The sequence below is a fragment of the Cupressus sempervirens genome, chromosome 1, assembly GCF_028749045.1.
Source record: "Cupressus sempervirens isolate cs-2001-9-10 chromosome 1, ASM2874904v1, whole genome shotgun sequence".
Lineage (NCBI taxonomy): Eukaryota > Viridiplantae > Streptophyta > Pinopsida > Cupressales > Cupressaceae > Cupressus > Cupressus sempervirens.
The window spans coordinates 238,283,470-238,296,380 of record NC_143118.1 but is presented as its reverse complement, the minus strand read 5'-3'; the positions used below and the strand labels follow the sequence as shown (position 1 = coordinate 238,296,380).

The 12,911-nt window shown below is 34.6% G+C and overlaps 1 protein-coding gene across 1 annotated transcript in view; it reads right to left on the bottom strand.

The window, feature by feature from the left end:
* The window catches only part of LOC149577043 (uncharacterized protein At5g01610-like), an 84,582-nt gene extending 74,385 nt beyond the window's left edge, over positions 1–10,197 (bottom strand). Inside the window, exon 1 of the mRNA XM_089821718.1 lies at positions 9,455–10,197. Coding sequence (XP_089677844.1) covers positions 9,455–9,952 — 498 coding nt within the window. The 5' untranslated portion in view covers positions 9,953–10,197. The remainder of the gene's footprint in view (positions 1–9,454) is intronic.
* Between the last annotated feature and the right edge of the window lie 2,714 nt (positions 10,198–12,911).

The following is a 12,911-nucleotide window of genomic DNA, read 5'->3' as shown; positions in this document are numbered from 1 at the left end:
CATTAAAGGTGGCAAAAGTATGAGCTCTAGGCAACGCCATATAGACAAGTGATCTATTGATATGTATTGATGGCAGTCTAGGCTGAGATCTAACAGCAGGAGGAGTAGAGATAGATCTTGTAGGTGTATTTGTTACTATTGCACTCCTAACTATTGATAAAGATATTCTAGTCCTCCTTCTTCTAGGGTTTGAAAATGAAAGCTCTTGATACTGAAACTTACCTCTAGAAGATGCCCTTGTTTCAGCTCTGGGCATGAATCACTGCAACTTTGGTCTGGAACCAGACATGTATTTGAAGCTCAAAGTCGCCAAGTACTTGAAGAATGAGTCTCTTGAAGGCTTAAACACCGAAGCCAATACTATATCCTCGGCATTGATCTTGAAATCTTCTCTTTTGACACCAGTAAGCTTGAAATTTTCTAAAAGTCTGTCCCACCGAGCATGCCAAAAACTGTTGTCACTTAGGTTTGCACCCTTGTCCAGAGCCTATGCATGAGGACAACCTAGTGAAACATGGAAACAACCTCCAAGCTGTGGGACTTGAACTATGAAGTTGAGTCTCCGGAGAAGGCCGGCTTCCTCTTACTATCAGGATGCGCCTAACTACTCTTGGAGAGGAAAAGGGAGAAAGAGAGCATGAAAGCAAATCTAGCTAATCTAATCTAAAGAGGTGATGCACTAAGATAGAGTGTTCAGACCAAACTCTGCCCATATATGCACTATTGAACCAGAATGAAACTAAGGATATACACGTTCAAACTTGCTTTAATCTAATAATCACATGCAAATCAGAAGACTATGATGAGCGACACAAGGAAAGAGAGATTCACTTATATTATCATTCATAGGCCAAGGAGATACAGTCATGCAAATTACAGATTTTCACAAAACACTAGTGGAGGCAAAGAGTTCTTGCACTTCACACCAATGGCTAAAAGAGATAAGACAGAAATCATGCAGTTCAGAGGCAAAGGGAATTTTACACTGGAATTGCAGAGCAATAGCAGAGAACAACAGAGAATGATCCATCTTTTCAAAATTTACAAAATTTGCCTTTATAGTGCAGGCATAACTGAGATGTCCTCTAACTGTAGTTATTCTACAACCACTGCATTGAAGTCCTACAGAGAACAATCATGGAGAAAATCTGATCTGGGTGCGCATCCAGATGCAATGATATCTGATCTTTTGTGTCAAATAATGCCTTGAGAAGACAAAAACGGAGCCATAACTGCGCTCTGACCAAGTAGATAGGTTGGATCGAGGGGGTAGAGTGCTCCTCTTTGCTTCGTATTTACTTTGAGGTGGTTGGAATCGATCATAAGATCGGAATCATGCAAAAAACCTCAATATCCCCTGTTGCCAGTTCACGAACCAACGCGGTCAGCAGGTCAACCTATCTTTAGCACCAGGACGAGCCACATGGACCAACAATCTCCTTTTACTTTTCCACCCCACAAGGTCTTCCTGAGTTGACCGTTCCCTTTCATTACTGACTGCGTCATCCTTCAACTCCAACCGCGACGACTACAACATAACCGCCAGCCCTTAACTGTCAATCCTGTCGAGCCCACAAAGACGTGTCACCTAGGCGCTATGTCGCTATGCATATCCTCCGAGCACTTTCCCATAGCGAGATAGCGCCCATCGTAGATCTCCTTAGATCTGACGATCGTGAAGACTCGCTGTATTACTGCACTTTGCCTTTAAACTTATGGGCCCACGAAACAACTCAGCACATCTAGCATCTAACTCGGCTCGAACTGGTACCATCCCTGTAGTTTCATAACACTCGACCACACCCTGCTATGTGTCACTAAGGCGCTATGTCGCTATGGTTAAAATTCTTGCAGTTTTCCTTAGTGAGATAGCACCCACCGTTGATCTCCACAAGATCAACGATCGTGGAAGATCTGCGCTTGCCTCCATAAAGTTTTGGATCCATAAATCCACTTGGCAACCACCTGGCACAACCTGGCGTCTTTATCTTGGCGAGACCTGGCCCCACTGATCCACGTGGCAAAAGAGCGCTATGTCGCTATGGATAACATCCTCGCAGTTCTCCATAGCGAGATAGCGCCTGTCGTGGATTTTCTTTAGATCTACGGTAATCAACAGAATTGTACAACTGCGCATCGAGTTGGTTGAATAGACCAACGAAAAATCGCCACCGTATTATGACCCACCTAACAACATGCCACTGAGGACGAGCCGTAACATTGCTTTGGAGAAGGGTGGGCCTATTACGTCATTCGTGTCACGCGTCGCCGAGGCACTATGTCGCTATGGTTAAAATTCTCGTAGCTTTCCATAGCGAGATAGCGCCCACCATAGATTTGAACTAATCTGACGGCGAGCAAGATAGATCTGACCTATCAGTGTACCAACCAATGAGAACTAGCCACGTGCCAAACTATCTAACAAGTCCTCGCAGGGCCCACATTCTACACAGTCATACCTCAGCCAATGAAACAGTTGACCACTGCCGACGTGTCTAACAAATCCTCGCTAATATCCGACAAGGCATACTTGGGACCCACCGGACAACTGATGTCACCGCAGTAACACTTTTCGTCTGGGCGCTATGTCATTAACGGCGAGGAACAGAGATTTTTTAATAGCGCCATGGCGCCCACCGTGGATGGAACAAAACCCGGTACCGGAGAAAAATGAGGAAAGGGAGGTCCCACCTGGCCACGCAGCAAAAGGGCGCTATGTCGCTAACGCAAAACAACATGCAACTTTCAATAGCGACATAACGCCATCCGTCGATTCAGATTGATCCAACGATGGGGACTTGCGGGCCCGCGGAAACAAATCATAAGGTTTGATCTTTTAACAATTTTTTGATATTTTTAGGGCATTTAAAATAATATTAAACAGGGAAGTGACCGTTGCGTGGGGTTTGTATTTGAATTCAAATTTTGGCGAGGCGCAAAAATAAGCAACAAACACTCCCAACAATCTTTCCTCAGCTTGATCTTCTTCAAGTTTTGGATTAGGGTTTGGTGTCAATGCTTCATCATCACTCACATCATCAAGGTGTGCTCCTCTCTTTTGGGTTGTCTCTACAACATCTAATCTGACTACAATTTGTCTTAGCATGTCCATAATAGTAGTGTCAGCATTTCCTTTGCCTTGAACTATCTTTACAAACATGTTCCTGCAAGATCGTAACCATCTGCAAGTTATAGGTCAAATACTCATATCTGCCACCTTACAACCAAATTCAACTTAAGGTTCTACATGAAGCTCTGATACCACTTGTCACAAGGAGGGAACGAATAGCTAGGGCTATTGGTACACCTAGCTATCCAAACACCTTATTGAGTAAACACAACAAAAGCCAACACACAAAGAACAAACCAGCAAGAGAGAGAACGAAACACTTGTTGATTCGTCAAGTTATCAACATACATTCCCAACTGTAAGGCCTTCTAGGTTATGGCCAGATACAAAATACAACTTCAAGATCCGTAATCCAGCTTCAAATTCGCAATTCCAGAAACATTTGCTCTGAACTCTCTAAGTTATGGTCTAACCTAAACCAAATACCTCTACTTATACTTGCCAAAACAACTTACAAAAGATTCTATATCATTACATAATAGAAAGGCTAACCTTAAAACGGTCTATACTCATCCCGAGACAAGATCCTATCATTAAATTCACGATCCAAATTAAATACATAAGTCAACTCGAACTAAGAAAAAATCACAAACAAACTTGGTCAACGAAGGAACCAAGCATTAGTAAATATCAAGCTCACTCAACCCACACTAGATAGCTTGACCAATACTAGATAGCTCGGTCGATACTGGAAAGCTATAGTAACTTGGCCAACACTAGCTACAATAACTCGGTCATCACTAGCTATAGTAACTCGACAATCACTAGTTACAATAACTCGACAATCATTGAACAGCTCAGTAGCAACAACTTGGAAACCACTGGCGATCGGCTCCAACAGGCAGAATGAACAAAGATAAGCAAGATAGCAAGACAACCCAAGATGCTCCTACATCACCAAGCATCATCAAGCAAGCACGTTTACTGAGCTCCCACAAACATCACCGAGCACAGGTTCCACCGAACAGAATATCAACCGAGCACTACAAGCTTCACCGAGCTCCTTCAATCACCGAGTTCTTTGAGCAAAACTAGAACCAATAACTCGCTAGTAGTGATCGAGCAACACCTCTTCTTCAACTGAGTTTGCCAACTCCAAGGCCAAAACCACTCCACCATACAAGATTGCCAACTACCACAGGATGCTCTTGCATCAATTTTCAAGTGCAAAACTAAAAATCCTCATTCATATATTGTTTATTTCTCCCTTTCCCTTCATTGCCAACATCATATAGCATTTTGAGAACTAGTCAAAAATGTACTACAAACTTGATGGTGCAAAGTTCCTATCTTTATTAACTACACGAAATTGTTAGTTATCGAGGATTAGAGCAAATTCACGAACTTCAATGCCTTTTTAAATAGTTTAGAATATTAGTGAAGTCATTGAAGTCCTTGATAAACGATTCAATGAGGTCATTATAAAACCTTTACTTCATAGTGCAAGTTCATGTTATGCATTGATTGCTTGACTATATCAAGTTGCACACCTTTTGAAGCACAATCTTTCCAAATCTTGGGAAACTTGCAACTCTTTAATGGCAAGTATGATGAAGTAAATTGATGATGTAATAATACACTTTTGGAAATGAAGAATTATTATTAGTCGCAATCAAAATTAAATGAACTTTAAAGATGTCTTACAAAGGAAAGGTGGTGATGCTTTTGAATTCAACCTTCCCCATAACGACAACTTAAATAATTTTCTCTGGAAGGTGCTTCCTACAAGGGGTGAACTTTTGTACAATGAGCTGGTGTTTGCTATTCAACTTGACCCAGATTGGCTAGAGAGAACAAATATGCATTATTTCTTAGGTACTCTCAATGGTATGGAAGGAGAAAATTAGTTACGCTTCACATTGGAAGAAGAAAAATAAGTTGAGTTTTGTAACCTCTTCATGGAAATACAACTTGATGTGGCTTTTGAGTCTTGTGCCCAGTGTAGGTTAACTTTTTTTTTTCTCAAAAACACAAGGAACTTAATCATTTTTAGTATAATAGTGAGAAATTTGTAGCTTTGGAACCATCTTTTGTTTTGTTCCCATTTTCTTATTTTCTACCTGTCACTTTCAAGACCATTACTAAAGAAACATTTTCAATACATAGCATTAAGGGTCCATATGCCTATTTTTTCTTCAAATTTCCTGTTGTTTGAATTTGACTTTGTCCAAGTTTGCAACCCTTCTATGACTTCAATGATCTCCTCTTCGCTCACATTCAACTCAATTATATGTCTAGATCTTGAGTTAAAGGGGATTGTGTACTTTAAGATTGATAAGATGATTTTGGTGATATGATTGTGAGGGAGGAAGGGCTACAAAAAGTTGTGTAGCAAATTACTCCTCTTATAAAAAAATTGCAAATGCAATCAAACTTAAATTGCTCTTTCTAGGTGATCTCTCTTGAACATTGTTTCCTTTTTTTATAGATAATAGGGAACATTATTTATTTTATTGATATATGCATTTCTCCAATTAAAAAAGTTGTGTTGATGTAAAAGTTTCAAAATCTTTGGCTAAGAATACTAATCTTTACAAATATAGAAATCAAAGATGGAGGCCTACATTAAAGGAAGGATTTATCATTTCTTGATGTGCCTAAGGATTGTTCTTCACAATTTGTAGACCCACTAGGCAATGTCAAATAATTATTATATTCAAATTTTTGTTCTCTATGTAACTTTTTAGCCTTATATTTGAAAAAACACAAATACTTAATGAAAAATTGATGGATGATTTTTTAATATTTTAATAATGATATTTTTAAAAATTGAATATAAAACAACCACTACTAGGTGCAAAATTTATCAAGGCATTTATAAAAATAGAAAATGGTTTTGAATCTTGAACTTTTAAATTTGAATATTTTGATTTGGATCATTGTTTCATGGGAAAAAATTATTATGTAATAACTAAAGCATTTCTTGCTTCAAATTATATGTTATATTGGTGTATTTAAAGACTAGCCCTAGTTTAATAAGATCATTCCAAGATTAGAATGAAAGCAATCATATCGCAACATCATAAAGCATTGTAAATTCATTAGTTACCCTCATCCTAAACATCTTCGATACTTTTCCTACTATCTTCATTGTTTATTTTATAGTCATTCAATTCATTTGCTTAGGGGTCTAACTATAGAACAAATAAACCTTTTTTTTTTTCATCCCTCAAACATATCTCTAAGCATTGATAGTTTCTTGTTAAAATTAAAGTATAAATAGAAGAAGTGAACAAGTCTCAACAATCAAATTTAACTAGATATGATTCCTAAAAATAGAATTTTAGATAATTTAGATTATTTTTTCTACCCCTAAACCCAATTAGATAGAAGATATAACTACGACTATATACAAAATTCAAAGAAGAATAAATGTTCCCATCATATAGAAAGAAAATATATAATGATATTTTACTAAAAAGAAATTTATTCAAATGATTTATGATTAGAATTACAAATCTTAAGACCACATTATTAAAAAAAAACTTCTCATAGTTTCAGTTCCTAAACTTGCCCATAATCATGGAATCTCCAAGGTGCTCAATATTATTTTCTCATAGATGATTTCCATGACAAATTGAGTGTGATTGTGGTTCTAGGAAAGGAACCATGTATCTTCACACCAAAATGCCTCCCCATTATAATAGTTTCCTTTTAAAAGTACCATGTGGCCATCAACCTGTCACATGACGTCTTCAATATAATATCTCACGAAATTCCAATGTTGTTTCCTATAGGATAGGGGACAAGCTTCAAAGTCATATTCTTCATCAAGGAGTTTGTATTCATTTTCCAGCCATTCTTTCATATGACCCTACTCCTCACTTCTTTATTGGAAAAATGTCCATGATCCTATTCACGAGGATAAAATTGGCTTTCTTTCCAAATGGTAGATTCCTTATGGGCTACACTGGCCCATTTAGGTTGACCAACCTCCCTCTACAGATGGGATCCGTAATTGAAGTCTTACCATTTGATGCATTTACTTAACTACTGTTAAATAGATAAATTGCAATCTGGTCTGCTGGGTTTCACCAAGAAAGGTTAACATGATGTTGTCTAATTTGAGTATGATTAATGCTTGTATGGAAAAATACGAGGAATGGTACTCTCTTCTCACCAAAAATAAGCATAGTTGGCAGTCATATCTGAACCTTGTTTCTCATTTTTTATTCCCATAAAAAATGGACACTCCCCACTCCTAGATTCCAGCTACTTACAATTTCTCATCTTCAGTAAAGAAATGAATTAATAATAAGTAGGATGTATTACCCAGAGTGTGTCAGCTTTTGTGTCATATCCATTTACCCACACTCATCAGTAATGATTGTTCTCATGGCGGATGGATTTGTGTAGACATCTCTTAAAATGGCTGCTAAATACACTGACTTCTTGACAAATTTTATTTCTAGTTCGAAATAACTTTGGTGATCGTGATCCTTAATTATTTCACTACCACTGTTTCTTTTTAAATGGAAAAATGTTGTATATTACAGTATTTGATTAAAAGATTTTATTAGTTCTGTGTAAAGAAGATTTAAAAGTCTTGGTATCATCATCAGATAACTTATGGAGCTTCCTATAACATTATTGACCTCACTTGAATAGCATGTGGAAACCTTGTTCTTTACAGGATCTATCGGTTGAATGTATTGTCCTATATTTTCCATCTCTCTAATGTTGCCTTTGTACAGCTCAAAGGTTTTGGATATAAATTATTCACATCTCTTCTTTAATATATAATCCTAATACCAAGCATGTGTCGGAGTATGTTTTTTAGGTGCTTATCTTGTCTGCATGCCTGGAACAGTCCCATAACCCAGGGCACCTTCTCCGCATGTCTAGAACAGTCCCTTAAAATCTTAAGAGTTCATCAATGGCAATAATCTGTGTGAATAAGAATCTACAGATGAATCCAATCAAAATGTCTATGTCGGAGGCTCTACAGATGAATCCAATCAAAATGTCTATGTCTTAACCCTGTCTCATTTTTACAAAATCTCCCCTAATCTTCTCCCACAAATTTGGGGTAGTGTGACCACAAAAAGCATAATGGTCAATGGCTTCTCCATGAATCATTATCCAAGATCAATCTTCATTATCAATTAATGATAATCAGAAATAAGAAAATTAGTATTTTTACTTGCAATTCAATTTCTGTGTATGATTGTGTAAAGCTTTTTTCAACAACATTTTGAATCACTCTGTGATTTGTCATTAGAATAGAAAAGAATCAAACAGAAAAGTGATTCTAAAAATCGATGGAAAAATACTTTATACAACTATACCCAGAAATTCAATTGCAAGCTAATAGATTATGGAAATCTTATAGCTCGGAGCATTTTAGTCTCTGTATACCCCTTACAGAAAGATTGTTCCTTTCAGACTTGTCCGGTGACGACATCTGTTCTCTGTTTTTAATTTCTCTAATTTTGCCTTTGTTCTAGCTTAATGTTTTGGACATTAAATTTTAATTGTTCATATTTCCCCTTCAACATCAAATGAATTTGATCCAATGTTCCTTATGATAGTCATGGAGCAACAATTTCAGACCGAATTTGTCTTTTAAATTTTTTCTCAAACTGAGCGAAAACTCCATATGTTCCTCTGCCCTTGTAGCATCTACATTTGCTGGGTTTCGTCAGCGGTTGGAAAGGAGGTGCTAGAAGCCCCTTCTATATTTCCAAATTGAATTAAAAACACAATCTGTTCCCTATTATATCTCTCGTTACAGTCATCAGATCTAAACATCTGTATACCTGAAATCACACATCAGAGGATCCCAGAACCAAGGTCTGAACAACGAAGGTGCCTTCTTGGTGTTTTGATGCTTCATCCAAAAATAATTTTATTTGGTGCCTATTTTCTCTGCATGCAAAGAACAGTCCCATAAAATCTTAAAAGGTCACAAAGGGCACTTGTGTGTGGGAAAAGTATTTGGATTACAGTTGGAAGCCTTACCTATGCTATTAAAACATCTACTTCTGGATCCTATCTTATCTGCGCACAATTCCTAGTAATCTCCTCCAATAAAATTTGGAGTAATTTGACTCCAAGAAGCCCATAAATTGATATGGCTAATGGCTTCTTCATTATTCATTCATTACCCTAGAAAAATCTCTGTTCTCAGTTAATAATAATTAGGGTCAAACATGTAGGTCATCTAATTAATAATAACAAGGAACAGGAAAATCAATATTTAAATCTCATTACACACATAATTGCATGAATTCCCAAATGCAAATGCATGACTACCGAGATGAATAAAGTTAAAATTGATAAGGAAACCCTAATTAAAATCTGATAAGAGTTTGCGAAGAATACCTGCTCCGCGAGTGCGCCATTAATTTCATGGCAGGGCTCATTGCCAAGGGATTTCTTGCATGAATGAACAGATTTGAACCACTTAATCTCAATCTTCTTAGAAATTATTCCCACATTGAAGTAAATGTAGTTTCCAGATGGGAGATCCACCTCCATCCCTACAACATTGACCCATACAAAAAGCTCTTTCGCCTGAATGCCCTTCAGATCATTTATTTTGCCATAGCTGAGTTTTCCTGTGACGGTCTTCTCATAATACACAAGATAATTGAATTGAACATAACAAGGATGCCCAAGCTCAACCTTGAAGCTTCCATCATCTGTAAGGGAATAAGATTTGACGGAATCGGGCAAAAGGCCTATGGGCAGTCCATATTTCACCAAAATTTCTGATATAGATTGATCAGATTCATGAGAAGATGCCGCAGCAGAATTACAGATTATTACCATTGTGGTCAGAAGGGCCCCCCATCTCTTCACTATCTTTGTGAAATCCATCCTTTTTCTTTATTTCTTCCTCTCTGATTCTCTTTCTCTACCAATACAGGCGCATGGAGCTTCAATGCGCAGGCTATTATTCACCCACCTACTATTTTGAATTTAATTTTGTGTATTTGTAGCTACCCATTCAGCCATTTTCACAATAAATGTTCTGCACTCTGAAATTTGCAATAAGGACACCATTAAAATCTAATGGCGAAGAAAGCAATGGAGAAAGCACAAGCCTCTTTGACACGTCATGTATTTTAAATTTATTTAAGATAGGTTTAAGATTAATGAATGTCAACTTCGAAGAATGGCCTACCAACGAAAAGTCATGCCTTCCTTGTAAGGGAAGGTTTGGGTTGAGTCTGATCACCAAATAATTTCAATGATTTTTATTTTGTTTTTTAATGAAATGAAGTAAAAGAAATTATCAATGTAATAACATTTTTAATGGGGATTTAAAATGATTTATTTGTATTTAAAATTAAAATATTATACTTTAGTTTTAAATTAAGATTAATGAATGTTAACTTTGAAGAAAGGTCTACCAACTAAGGTGAAAGTTTTGGTTGAGTCTATTTATCAAGTAATATCAATTTTTATTTGTTTTCTAAACTAAATTATCAATGGAATATATTTTTTTGCTGGGTGTTTTAGATAGTAGAATTTGTATTTAAAGTTAAAATATTATAGCTTGTATTTTTATAAAATGTCCATTTTTAATTAGATAATGACGGGGAGGGCCCTCATCTCTTACAAAGCACAATATATAAGAAACAACAACTATAACCAACAAAATTCAATGAGGGTCCCCCAATATTAAAACTTATAGAATCATCATACCTAATTCTAATCAATTACAAAGAAATGATCAAATTTTAACTAAATATTTTAACTAAATTTAACTAAAACTATTATTTCTAGAATATCACCATGGTACTTTATAGTGATAACATTTATACAAATGCCCTAGTTGTGTTAATGTCTTGTTAATGGTAATCTACTACTAGATAGTAGTTTGTGTTGTTTAATTACTTCAAAACTTTTGACTTGCCTATGATAATGCCTCTTGTCAAGGGCATTGTTTATTGCAAGGCATTTCTCACTCATTCTTCTTTTAAAGTTGATCGAGTTTCTCAACAATTCCCCTATGGAGAATCTTCTTTGTTATATATGATTAGAAAAGTAAGAAAATTATTCTTAAAACAAATGGTTGTTTATTAATTAGACAACAATTTATTTTAGATAAAATTAATATATTTTGAAGATTCCATAATTTATTTTTTCGATTAAAATATGTGTTATATATTGTTGGAAAAATAAAATATAATTAAGTTAGAAGTTATCAGTTATCTCAAATAAATGTAAATTATTGTTGAGGTGGAAGTTTTTGAAACATATTTAGATACTATGAGTAAAAGAATATGTTGTAAACGATTAAATATACATGATATTGTGACAAATAAAATCGTGTGTAAATTTTTATCATCAACATTTTCATCTTAGATTGTGAAAATTCAATAATCTTCATAAATACAAATTACATGATATAATATATATAATTATCATATCTAATTGATAACTATTTATACAACCACTATAAATATAAATTATATAGAAATTAACTACTTCTCAATTAATTATCATAATGTAAATATTAAAAATAATAAAATTTAATAACTGTAGAACATATTTTAAGTTAAACTCTAAATTTTAGTTACAAATATAATTCTTAATTAAATAAATAAATTGAACTAAATTTAATGAATACATTTAATGAGCATAATTGTTTTAAGGACATCACATAGATACATAAATGTCATTGTGTACAAATTGAACTAGATTTAATTAATATATTTAATGAACATAATTGTTTTAAGGAAATCATTTTGATACATCAACTATAATTAACAACAAATTTAAGAACCAACATTGATGAATGCCCTTGTCATTGTGGCAATTAATAAAATGGCGCTTATGCTCCTTCCAAAGTTAAAATAACAAATTGTAGCATTTTCATAATTTAGAGGGAAAAACAAAAAGATTCATTCGTCGTCAAGCTTTCAGACCACATTCTCACCTAGAACGTCCTTGTTAGGTTAACGTGCAAGTATGGTCTTTCTTAGGTGAGGCTTTTTTTTTAAGTCCGTAGGGGCCGGCCTACCATATAATAAGTACAAATAAATATGAATAAATGTTATTTGAATAAAATATACTATTTAAAGCATGTTAACATTAAAAAGTAAAACGAAAAATGGATGAAAATATCATTGGAAATATGGGTGGTAAAAAAATTAGACCTTTACATTTAAAAGCTTTAGAAATCAGCCTTAACACCATATATATATATATATATATATAGGAAAAATATATTTTTCTCAATAAAAAATTATTACAATTTTATATTGTTAAAAAAAACTATTACAATTTTGTATTGTTTAAAAAAACTTAACTAATTAGTTTTGTTCAAATTTGACTATTTGTCATAATATATCAATGTTTTTATTTGGTAAATTGATGAATAAATGTTTGAGGTTAGTTTATAAAAGCAATGTAATATTAATATTAATATATTATTATTATGGAGTTATAAGATATGAAGAAAGAATTTAGTTTTTAATTTTGTGTATCATTAATATTACTAATAATTGCATCTTGGAATATTTTCAATAGGAGATGAAGGTTAATAAAGAAAATATTTGATATGTGTAACAAAAGTCTAAATAGAGTTGGAAGGTTAACAAGAGAAAAATTTGATAGGTGCAGCAAAAGTCTAAATGGAGAAGTGATAGTTTAAAAAAATCACATGTGGGAAAGTTAAAACCTCTAAATTAAGAAGATACTTAAACTCAGTTACCAATAAGCTTATGTTATAGGGGCGAGAGAGAGGGAGAGGGGTTGATCAATATTTTTGAGAATCTAAAGTCTATGTATAAAAGGCTCCTTAAATACTCTTAGGTTGTTAAGGAAA